General features: G+C 34.0%; 2 protein-coding genes across 2 annotated transcripts in view; one reads left to right on the plus strand and one right to left on the minus strand.

The window, feature by feature from the left end:
- Positions 1-1,960, minus strand: part of LOC137633198 (glutamate receptor-like) — an 18,451-nt gene extending 16,491 nt beyond the window's left edge. Inside the window, exon 1 of the mRNA XM_068365357.1 lies at positions 1,821-1,960. Coding sequence (XP_068221458.1) covers positions 1,821-1,862 — 42 coding nt within the window. The 5' untranslated portion in view covers positions 1,863-1,960. The remainder of the gene's footprint in view (positions 1-1,820) is intronic.
- A 4,130-nt stretch (positions 1,961-6,090) lies between these two features.
- LOC137632947 (uncharacterized) overlaps positions 6,091-12,500 on the plus strand; it is a 13,404-nt gene continuing 6,994 nt past the window's right edge. Inside the window, exon 1 of the mRNA XM_068365072.1 lies at positions 6,091-6,445. Coding sequence (XP_068221173.1) covers positions 6,248-6,445 — 198 coding nt within the window. The 5' untranslated portion in view covers positions 6,091-6,247. The remainder of the gene's footprint in view (positions 6,446-12,500) is intronic.

Genomic DNA, 12,500 nt, shown 5'->3' on the forward strand with positions numbered 1-12,500 from the left:
GTTAATGTTAAGTCCCATCAAATGGATTTCCAGTGAAGAGTGGAGTACTCCAAGGGAATGTGATGTCACCTATGTTAATGCAACGTTTCCATTATGATGCACATACACATAAATTTGACTTTAATGAAAGATTATAAAAAGTAAATCTGTGCAAAGATAATGTTAAGTCCTATCAAATGTATTTCCAGTGAAGAGTGGAGTACTACAAGGGAATGTGTTGTCACCTATGTGAATGCTACCGTTTAGATGGTGATGCACATACACATAAATTTGAGTGTAATGAAAGACTGAATAAAAAGTGCAAAGTTAATGACAAGTCCTATCAAATGAATTTCCAATGAACAGTGGAGTACTCCAAGAGAATGTGTTGTCACCTATGTTGTTTATCCTCGTGATGGATTTTGTAATGTGTAGAATAGTTGGGTATGGCGAAGAAGGATTGGACTAGATTGGTAACAGGAAATTAGCTGACCTAGAGTATGCAGATGACGCTGTCCTTATTAGCAAAAAACGCCCCAGAACTTGCAACGCTTGCTTACCAGAATGCATGAAATATCACGTGAGTTTAGGCTCAAGATAAATGGAAAAAAAGACAGAGATGATGGGAAGGGAGTATGCAATGGAAGATGAGATATCATTGGAAGGAGAAAGGATTAATGAGGTGGAATCATTTAAGTATTTAGGGACTATGATCTCCAATACAGGATATTTAGAATTTGAGTTTAATGAAAGATTGGAAAATGCAAATCAGACAATGGTTGGGCCCAAGATAAATACATGACAGAGATGATGAGAACGGAGTATGCAATGGAAGATGAAATATAATTGGAAGAAGACAGGATTAATGAGGTAGAATCATTTAAGTATTTAGGAACTATGATCTCCTATACAGGGTCTTTAGAATTAGAGTTTAGTGAAAGATTGAAAAAAGCAAATCAGACGATGGCTGGGTTAAGTAAAATTTGGAAATCAAATCGCCTGAAATTACATATAAAAATCAGGTTATATATCAGTTTAGTGAGATCGGTGTTACTCTATGGACATGAGTCGTAGTATGACAATGAAACTATATCCAACAGATTTTGTAGATTTGAGAACAAAGCCCTCAGAAGGATATTGAGAGTTAAATGGCAGGACAGGATTAGAAATGAAACTTAAAGAGAGATTACTCAAGTGCCATATATGGATGAGATCATGGGAAGGGGCAGATGGAGATGGTTTTAGCATGCTCTTCGCACTCCCCAAGTGAGATTAGGTCACCAAACTTTCAACTGGTCTCCACATGGTACTAGAAGAGTTGGAAGACCCAGGCCTACATGGATGAGGACTATAAAGCGTGAAATAGGAGATGATGAATGGAGAAGTATTGATTTAAAAGCTCATGATAGAGACGACTGGCGAAATCTAACTGAGGCCCTTTGCGTCAATAGGCGTAGATGGTGATGATGATGATTTTGGTTATTGTATTAAATGATAAAATATTGTATTATCAAAGCATTTCCTTATCTTATCTTTGTTATCTTCAGTTGGATATGTGTTCGTATCTCTGAATGTTTGTAAGTCGAAAGGTTGTAAGTCGAGTGGTTGTAAGTCGAATGGTTGTAAGTCGAATGGTTGTAAGTCGAATGGTTGTACGTCGAATGTTCGTTAGTCGGTTTTTTTTTTTTTTTTTTTTTTTTTTTTTTTTTTTTTTTTTTTTTTTTTTTTTTTTTTTGTAAGTCGAACGTTCATACATTGATGACTTTCTGCATGTGTATGGAACATGTGCTATACAGAGGTTAACAAAATAAAAAAAAAATGTATAAAAAAACAGTTCTTACGTCAGCCACGGAGACTTTGTAGAGAGGTCTCGCCTGGGACATTGTTTTCCTTCTATCAGAAAATCCTCTATTTTCTTCTTGTCTTCTTTTGTCTTTGATGTTTCTTCTTTTTCTTTACTTCTCGGTTCAACTGCCGTGGATGCAACCTAGATGCAAATTGCAACAAAGAATTATTATTATTATTATTATTATTATTATTATTATTATTATTATTATTATTATTATTATTATCATTTTCCTATTATTATTATCATTATTATTATCATTATCCTAATCTATTATTGTTATTATTATTATTATTATTATTATTATTATTATTATTATTATCCTAATCTATTATTATTATTATTATTATTATTATTATTATTATTATTATTATTATTATCCTAATCTATTATTATTATTATTATTATTATCATCATCATCCAAATCTATTATTATTATTATTATTACTATCATTATTATTATTACTATTATTATTATTACTATTATTATTATCATTATGATCATAATTATCATTATTAGGTAAATAATAATAATGGCTCTTTTTATGTTTATATATGAAAGATCTATTTCAATCTTGCTACTGATCTTAAAGTGCTTTATTTTAATTGTTCATTACTTCTCTTGTAATTAATTTATTCCCTTGTTTCCTTTCCTCACTGGGATATTTTTTCCTTTTGGAGCGCTTGGGCTTATAGCACCCTGGTTTCTCAGCTAGGATTGTAGCTTAAATAATAATAATAATAATAATAATAATAATAATAATAATAATAATAATAGCATCCTGCTTTCCCAACTAGGGTTGTAACTTAGCTAGTAATAATAATAACTTAAATAAATAAGATGTAGATTAGATGATGATGATGATAATAATAATAATAATAATAATAATAATAATAATGTAATAACAATTATAACAATAATAATATCAATAATAATAATAAAAATAGCATCCTGTTTTTTCAGGTAGGATTGTAGATTTGCTAATAATAATGATAATTAATAATGATAAATAATAATAATAATAATAATAATAATAAATAATAATAATAATAATAGTAATAATAATAATAGTAATTAAAATATCAATAATAATAATATTAGAAATAAAAATAATAATAATAATAAAAATAAAAATAATAATAATAGTAATTATAATAATAATAAAATAATAATAACAGCAATAATAATAATAATAATAATAATAATAATAATAACAATAGTAATTAAAATATCAATAATAATAATATCAGAAATAATAATCATAATAATAATAATAATAACAATGATATCAATAATATTAATAATAAAATAATAATAATAATAATAATCATAATAATAATAATAATAACAATGATATCAATAATATTAATAATGATACTAATAATAATAATAATAATAAAAATAATAATAATAATAATAATAATAATAATAACAATAGTAATCAAAATATCAATAATAATAATATTAGAAATAATAATCATAATAATAATAATAATAATAACAATGATATCAATAATATTATTAATAAAATAATAATAATAATAATAATAATAATAATAATAATAATAACAACAATAATAATAATAACGTACAAACAATCTTCATAATACCATACACCAAAACAAAACATTACCTTTCTCTAACTATCTCAATTCTACGACTCCAAACCGAAACAGCAAAAGTTAGATCCGATTTCGGAAAATCCCAACGGGTCTGTGACGGGCCTAACATGAGGCTCGGATTAGAAGACGCGCTTCTAAGCCCCGCCCACTTAACGAACTTCGCTCGTTCAAATTTTCATGAGGCAGCGAGCTGGTTCGTGATTGGCTGGCTGTCCGGGGGGCGTGTCTACTTCGAGGATTCTATTGGTGGACTGTTTGGGATTCAGTATATTTATATAACTTTATTTTATTTTAATTTTCGAGGATTTTATTAAGTGATATTATCTTGAATTTTGTATCTGATACTATTTTATTGATATATTTTTACTAAGGAAGATATTTCGTATTATATAAACATTTTCGAATATTCATTTTGATAATGTCAACTCTAGTTGATTATTATTATTATTATTATTATTATTATTATTATTATTATTATTATTATTATTATTATCTATTTATAAAGATATGCATACATACACACCTCTCTCTCACCAGGGTATGAATACTCCCTTTCCCCCTACCAAAAGGATGGGAATATATATATATATATATATATATATATATATATATATATATATATATATATATATATATATATATATTGTATATATAGCAATATATTTGTTTTTTATTATACAGTATGAGGAAGAGTATTATTATTATTATTATTATTATTATTATTATTATTATTATTATTATTATCATTATTATTATTATTATTATTATTCTTTCCTTATTTTCTGAACAAACACCTAGATTATTAATATTAGTCCTTACTATACGAGTCTAAGTGACTCACGATACGGAGAGAGAGAGAGAGAGAGAGAGAGAGAGAGAGAGAGAGAGAGAGAGAGAGAACTATCCACAACACATGTTCCCTTAGCGATCGTAAAATCAGCGAGAAATACACAAGGTGGCAACTCAGCCAAACTACAAGCCTTCGTCCTTTGTGTTTAACGATGCTTATACGAAGGTCACTGGGTTTGGGAGTTTTTGCGGGTGTTTTCGTACGTGAAAAACACTCCAATGTGTGTTTATAACTTGTGGGTTTTACGGATGTTTTCATACGTGAAAAACACTGAGCTACGTATGTAATTAACTTGTGGATTTCAATTGGAAATATTCCTAGGCCTATTCTTGATGAGTCTAGCTCAAGAGTCAAGGCTTGTGTGTGTGTGTGTGTGTGTGTGTGTGTGTGTGTGTGTGTGTGTGTACGCATGTTTTCATACGTTAAAAACACTGCAATGTGCATGTATATAACTTGTGGGATTCAATTAGAAATATTCGTAGGTCTATTCTTGATGAGTCTAGCTCAAGATTCAAGGCTTGTGTGTGTGTGTGTGTGTGTGTGTGTGTGTGTGTGAGTGTGTGTGTGTGTGTCTGTGTGTGTGTTTTCATACATGATAAACACTGCATTGCTTATAAGAATAATTTGTGGTATTTAACTAAAAATATTCCTAGGTCTATTCTTGATGAGTCTAGCTCAAGAGTCAAGGCTTGTGTGTGTGTGTGTGTGTGTGTGTGTGTGTGTGTGTGTGTGTGTGTGTGTGTGTGTGTGTGTGTGTGTTCAAAGTAGGAAGTCTCACGTTAACTCTAAAAACAGACTTAGAGTAATATTTAAGGTGTGGCTTAAGTCTTTGCTTACCAGTCATGTAAAAAATTAAATATCTATAAATTAAAAATGATATATTCTATATTACTCTGTATGTACTGTACATTCTCTCTCTCTCTCTCTCTCTCTCTCTCTCTCTCTCTCTCTCTCTCTCTCTCTCTCAGACCACATCCGTTCATTTGTTCAGGATTATTCATCTCGTGAAGTTTATTTATTTCCTTGTTTCTATTCCTCACTGGGCTATTTTTCCTGTTGGGGCCCTTGGGCTTATAGCATCTTGCTTTTCTAACTAGGGTTATAGCCTAGATAATAATAATAATAATAATAATAATAAATAATAATAATATTTTAGGCCTATTGTATATTTCGTAAGACTGAAATTGATCTATTTACATACATAGTATTGAGTAAAATCATTAATTTCAAGCATTTGTAATTCTCTCTCTCTCTCTCTCTCTCTCTCTCTCTCTCTCTCTCTCTCTCTCTCTCTCTCTCTTACGCTTAAATTCTGCCCTATGCTGTTTGTCTCTTCTCCTACTCCTTCAATACCTGTTGAAATAATGTTTTCTTCAATATTTCTTATAATAAAACAAACTTTATTAATATCGTATAAATGTTTAGTACTTCCAAAAGCAATGTCAATCTTAAGCTTGTATTGTATACATAAAATTCTCCTGAGAATAAATTATATATTACGAACAAACAAAATATGTGCATCGCGAAAACTGAAGGTGAAAATTCGGACACTTTTAGAATAAAACTTTTTAAAATTTCTTAATCTATATTTAAACAATTCAAGTATACTTTTAGTAAGTGTAAGATCCATTATGTTTGATAAATTATTTATCAATTTATCAACAAGAATTTCAACCAAATTCGATTTGATAACAGAAATTTAACCGAAAAAAAAAAAAACAATTTCTCCGGTTTCTTACGAAGTCAACTCATCCGGGAACATTGGCGGAGTTCGCCCTTCAAAACCTCCTTCCACAGCCAGTAGGATACCACCTCCGTCTTCCTCCGTTTGCTCCTTGATAAAATATCCTTTCGGGAAAACTAAAGCCTCCTTCCACAGCTAGTAGGAAACCACCTCCGTCTTCCTCCGTTTGCTCCTTGAAAATATCCTTTCAGGAAAGCTAGATAACATGCAGTGGTCCCGATCTATAGGATTCGTTGTCCTCACGATTATATCCTTCGTACCTTCGGTATTCGTGACTTTATTACTGTGGTATTTCGACGCGTTGCAAGAAGGTGGGCCGTTGATCGTGGTGCTGTTAATACCCACCTTGGTGTGGTGTGGTTGCAAGATTGTGAAAAGTGGGCAACGGCGTAATGCGAATCAGGTAATGGATAAGGTTTGATATAGGTTGTGCTATAGTGGTGTAATGCGTTTAAATTAAGTTTGTGCCATAGTGGGGTAGTGCGTTTAACTTAAGTTTGTGCCATAGTGGAGTGCTGCATTTAAGTTTGTGCCAGTGTGAGGTACTGCGTTTAAATTGAGTTTGTGCCATAGTGGGGTACTGCGTTTGAATTAAGTTTGTGCCATAGTAGGGTACTGCGTTTAAATTAACTTTCTGTCACAGTGGGGTACTGCGTTTAAATCAAGTTTGTACCATAGTGGGGTAGTGCATTTAAATTAAGTTTGTGCCATAGTAGGGTACTGTGTTTAAAGTAAGTTTGTGTCATAGTGGGGTACTGCGTTTAAATTAAGTTTGTGCCATAGTGGGGTACTGCGTTTAAATTTTGTGCCATAGTGGGGTACTGTGTTTAAATTTTGTGCCATAGTGGGGTACTGCGTTTATACTAAGTTTGTACCATAGTGGAGTACTGCGTTTAATTTAAGTTTGTGCCATAGTAGGGTACTGCGTTTAAATTAAGGTTGTACCATATTGGGGTACTGCGTTTGAATTAAGTTTGTGCCTTGGTGGGGTACTGCGTTTAAATTAAGTTTGTGCCATAGTGGGGTACTGCGTTTAATTTAAGTTTGTGCCATAGTGGAGTACTGCGTTTAAGTTTGTGCCATAGTGGGGTACTGTGTTTAAATTAAGTTTGTGACATAGTGGGTTACTGCATTTAAGTTTGTGCCATAGTGGGGTACTGCATTTAAGTTTGTGCCATAGTGGGGTACTGCGTTTAATTTAAGTTTGTGTCATAGTGGGGTACTGCGTTTAAGTTTGTGCCATAGGGGGGTACTGCGTTTAAATCAAGTTTGTGCCATAGTGGGGTATTGCGTTTAAATTTGTGCCATAGTGGGGTACTGCATTTAAATTAAGTTTGTGCCATAGTGGGGTACTGCGTTTAAATTAAGTTTGTGCCATAGTGGGGTACTGCGTTTAAATTAAGTTTGTGCCATAGTGGGGTACTGCGTTTAAATTAAGTTTGTGCCATAGTGGGGTACTGCGTTTAAATTAAGTTTGTGCCATAGTGGGGTACTGCGTTTAAATTAAGTTTGTGCCATAGTAGGGTACTGCGTTCAAATTAAGTTTGTGCAATAGTGGAGTACTGCGTTTAACTCAAGTTTGTGCCATAGTGGGGTACTGCATTTAAATTAAGTTTGTGCCATAGTGGAGTGCTGCATTTAAATTAAGTTTGTGTCATAGTGGGGTACTGCGTTTAAATTAAGTTTGCGCCATAGTGGAGTGCTGCGTTTAAATTTAAGTTTGTGCCATAGTGGGGTACTGCGTTTAAATCAGGTTTGTGCCATAGTGGAGTACTACGTTCAAATTAAGTTTGTGCCATAGTGGAGTACTGCGTTTAAATTAAGTTTCTGCCATAGTGGGGTACTGCGTTCAAATTACGTTTGGGCCATAGTAGGGTACTGCATTTAAATTAAGATTGTGCCATTGTGGAGTGCTGCATTTAACTTAAGATTGTGCCATAGTGGGGTAGTGCATTTAAATTAAGTTTGTGCCATAGTGGGGTACTGCTTTAAATGAAGTTTGTGCAATACTGGAGTGCTGCGTTTAAATTAAGTTTGTGCAAAAGTGAAGTACTGCGTTTAAATTAGGTTTGTGTCATAGTGGGGTACTGCGTTTAAATTAAGTTTGTGCCATAATGGTGTGCTACGTTCAAATTTAGTTTGAGCCATAGTGGGCTACTGTGTTTGAATTAAGTTTGTGCCATAGTGGGGTACTGCATTTAAATTAAGTTTGTGCCATAGTGGAGTACTGCGTTTGAATTAAGTCTGTGCCATAGTGGGGTACTGCGTTTAAATTAAGTTTGTGCCATAGTAGGGTACTGCGTTTAAATGAAGTTTGTGTCATAGTGGAGTGCTGCGATTAAATTAAGTTTGTGCCAAAGTGGAGTACTGCGTTTAAATTAAGTTTGTGCCATAGTGGAGTACTGCGTTTGAATTAAGTCTGTGCCATAGTGGGGTACTGCGTTTAAATAAAGTTTGTGCCATAGTGGGGTACTGCGTTTAAATTAAGTTTGTGCCATAGTGGGGTACTGCGTTTAAATTAAGTTTGTGCCATAGTGGGGTACTGCGTTTAAATTAAGTTTGTGCCATAGTAGGGTACTGCGTTTAAATTAAGTTTGTGCCATAGTGGGGTACTGCGTTTAAGTTGTTTGTGCCATAGTGAGGTACTGCGTTTAAATTAAGTTTGTGCCATAGTGGGGTACTGCGTTTAACTTAAGTTTGTGCCTTTGTGTCATAGTGGTGTACTGGTTAAAATTAAGTTTGTGACATGGTGGGATACTACATTCAAATTAAGTTTGTGCCATAGTGGAGTACTGCGTTTAAATCAAGTTTGTGCCACAGTGGGGTACTGCGTTTAAATTAAGTTTATGCAATAGTGGAGTACTGCGTTTAACTCAAGTTTGTGCCATAGTGGGGTACTGCGTTTAAATTAAGTTTGTGCCATAATGGGGTACTGCGTTTAAATTAAGTTTGTGCCATAATGGGGTACTGCGTTTAAATTAAGTTTGTGTCATAGTAGGGTACTGCGTTCAAATTAAGTTTGTGCAATAGTGGAGTACTGCGTTTAACTCAAGTTTGTGCCATAGTGGGGTACTGCATTTAAATTAAGTTTGTGCCATAGTGGAGTGCTGCATTTAAATTAAGTTTGTGTCATAGTGGGGTACTGCGTTTAAATTAAGTTTGCGCCATAGTGGAGTGCTGCGTTTAAATTTAAGTTTGTGCCATAGTGGGGTACTGCGTTTAAATCAGGTTTGTGCCATAGTGGAGTACTACGTTCAAATTAAGTTTGTGCCATAGTGGAGTACTGCGTTTAAATTAAGTTTCTGCCATAGTGGGGTACTGCGTTCAAATTACGTTTGTGCCATAGTAGGGTACTGCATTTAAATTAAGATTGTGCCATTGTGGAGTGCTGCATTTAACTTAAGATTGTGCCATAGTGGGGTAGTGCATTTAAATTAAGTTTGTGCCATAGTGGGGTACTGCTTTAAATGAAGTTTGTGCAATACTGGAGTGCTGCGTTTAAATTAAGTTTGTGCAAAAGTGAAGTACTGCGTTTAAATTAGGTTTGTGTCATAGTGGGGTACTGCGTTTAAATTAAGTTTGTGCCATAATGGTGTGCTACGTTCAAATTTAGTTTGAGCCATAGTGGGCTACTGTGTTTGAATTAAGTTTGTGCCATAGTGGGGTACTGCATTTAAATTAAGTTTGTGCCATAGTGGAGTACTGCGTTTGAATTAAGTCTGTGCCATAGTGGGGTACTGCGTTTAAATTAAGTTTGTGCCATAGTAGGGTACTGCGTTTAAATGAAGTTTGTGTCATAGTGGAGTGCTGCGATTAAATTAAGTTTGTGCCAAAGTGGAGTACTGCGTTTAAATTAAGTTTGTGCCATAGTGGAGTACTGCGTTTGAATTAAGTCTGTGCCATAGTGGGGTACTGCGTTTAAATTAAGTTTGTGCCATAGTAGGGTACTGCGTTTAAATGAAGTTTGTGTCATAGTGGAGTGCTGCGATTAAATTAAGTTTGTGCCAAAGTGGGGTACTGCGTTTAAATTAAGTCTGTGCCATAGTGGGGTACTGCGTTTAAATTAAGTTTGTGCCATAGTGGGGTACTGCGTTTAAATTAAGTTTGTGCCAAAGTGGAGTACTGCGTTCAAATTAAGTTTGTGCCATAGTGGTTTACTGCATTTAAATTAAGTTTGTGCCAAAGTGGAGTACTGCGTTTAAATTAAGTTTGTGCCATAGTGGGGTACTGCCTTTAAATTAAGTTTGTGCCATAGTGGGGTACTGCGTTTAAATTAAGTTTGTGCCATAGTGGAGTACTGCGTTTAAATTAAGTTTGTGCCAAAGTGGAGTACTGCGTTTAAATTAAGTTTGTGCCATAGTGGGGTACTGCGTTTAAATTAAGTTTGTGCCATAGTGGGGTACTGCGTTTAAATTAAGTTTGTGCCATAGTGGGGTACTGCGTTTAAATTAAGTTTGTGCCATAGTGGAGTACTGCGTTTAAATTAAGTTTGTGCCATAGTGGGGTACTGCGTTTAAATTAAGTTTGTGCCATAGTGGAGTACTGCGTTTGAATTAAGTTTGTGCCAAAGTGGAGTACTGCGTTTAAATTAAGTTTGTGCCAAAGTGGAGTACTGCGTTTAAATTAAGTTTGTGCCATAGTGGGGTACTGCGTTTGAATTAAGTTTGTGCCAAAGTGGAGTACTGCGTTTAAATTAAGTTTGTGCCATAGTGGGGTACTGCGTTTGAATTAAGTTTGTGCCATAGTGGGGTACTGCGTTTGAATTAAGTTTGTGCCAAAGTGGAGTACTGCGTTTAAATTAAGTTTGTGCCATAGTGGGGTACTGCGTTTAAATTAAGTTTGTGCCATAGTGGAGTACTGCGTTTAAATTAAGTTTGTGCCATAGTGGTTTACTGCATTTAAATTAAGTTTGTGCCATAGTGGGGTACTGTGTTTAAATTAAGTTTGTGCCATAGTGGTTTACTGCGTTTGAATTAAGTTTGTGCCATAGTGGGGTACTGCGTTTAAATTAAGTTTGTGCCAAAGTGGAGTACTGCATTTAAATTAAGTTTGTGCCAAAGTGGAGTACTGCGTTTAAATTAAGTTTGTGCCATAGTGGGGTACTGCGTTCAAATTAAGTTTGTGCCAAAGTGGAGTACTGCGTTTAAATTAAGTTTGTGCCATAGTGGGGTACTGCGTTTAAATTAAGTTTGTGTCATAGTGGGGTAATGCGTTTAAATTAAGTTTGTACCATAGTGGGGTGCTGTGTTTAAATCAAGTTTGTGCCATAGTAGGGTACTGCGTTTAAATTAAGTTTGTGCCATAGTGGAGTACTCCATTTAAATTAAGTTTGTGCCAAACAGGAGTACTGCATTTTAATTAAGTTTGTGCCAAAGTGGAGTACTGCGTTTGAATTAAGTTTGTGCCATAGTGGAGTACTGCGTTTAAATTAAGTTTGTGCCATAGTGGAGTACTGCCTTTAAATTAAGTTTGTGCCATAGAGGGGTACTGCGTTTAAATCAGGTTTGTGCCATAGTGGAGTACTGCGTTCAAATTAAGTTTGTGCCATAGTGGGGTACTGTGTTTAAATTAAGTTTGTGCCATAGTGGGGTAATGCGTTTAAATTAAGTTTGTGCAATAGTGGAGTACTGCGTTTAAGTTTGTGCCAAAGTGGAGTACTGCACTTAAATCAAGTTTGTGCCATAGTGGGGTACTGCGTTTAAATCAAGTTTGTGTCATAGTGAAGTACTATATTTAAAGTAAGGAATGATAAAGTTTAGACCATAGGCCTAATGGCAAGTTGCGTGTAAGAATGGACCAAAGATTGATCAAGATTCAACGAAAGTGGATTAACTATATCGTCTATTAATCAATGTGTGACTCTAATCGGTATTAACAAATATGAAATAAATCTCAAAGCCTGAAATAAAGTGGCCAATTACATTTTAAAACATAGAGGAAAAGACAATTAAAACTAAATCGAAAACTATTCTAAATATTTTCATAAAAATGGAAAGTACGCCTACTTCAACAACCTAACAACCACATTGTGTCAAAGTGGTCTGTTGACGTACATCAGGTAGAGAATAATGTAATTTGTGATAAAGTGGGCCAATATACATCAAGCAAAAGAGGATAAATTAGACCTATATCAATCTAATAGAAATATGTAAGTGTCAAAGTGGTCTGTTGATGTACAGCAGGTAGAGGACAATGTAATTTGAGACAAAGTGGGCCAATATACATCAAGCAAAGGAGGATAAATTAGACATATCAATCTAACAGAAATATATCAAATTTATACAGAGAAATATAATGAAATTGTAAAGTTTTTACCCAAGAAGACCAATTAGAATGTCCTATAGATGAAAATTTATCATATTTGTGGAAAAGTAGTGAAAACCCGGCCGAGAATATGTCAAATTGTACATTTGACTTTGGGTAAAGTTAACTTGTGCAAACTAGGAAAAAATTGGTCG

The sequence above is a fragment of the Palaemon carinicauda genome, chromosome 42 (genome assembly GCF_036898095.1).
Source record: "Palaemon carinicauda isolate YSFRI2023 chromosome 42, ASM3689809v2, whole genome shotgun sequence".
NCBI classification, from domain to species: Eukaryota; Metazoa; Arthropoda; class Malacostraca; order Decapoda; family Palaemonidae; genus Palaemon; species Palaemon carinicauda.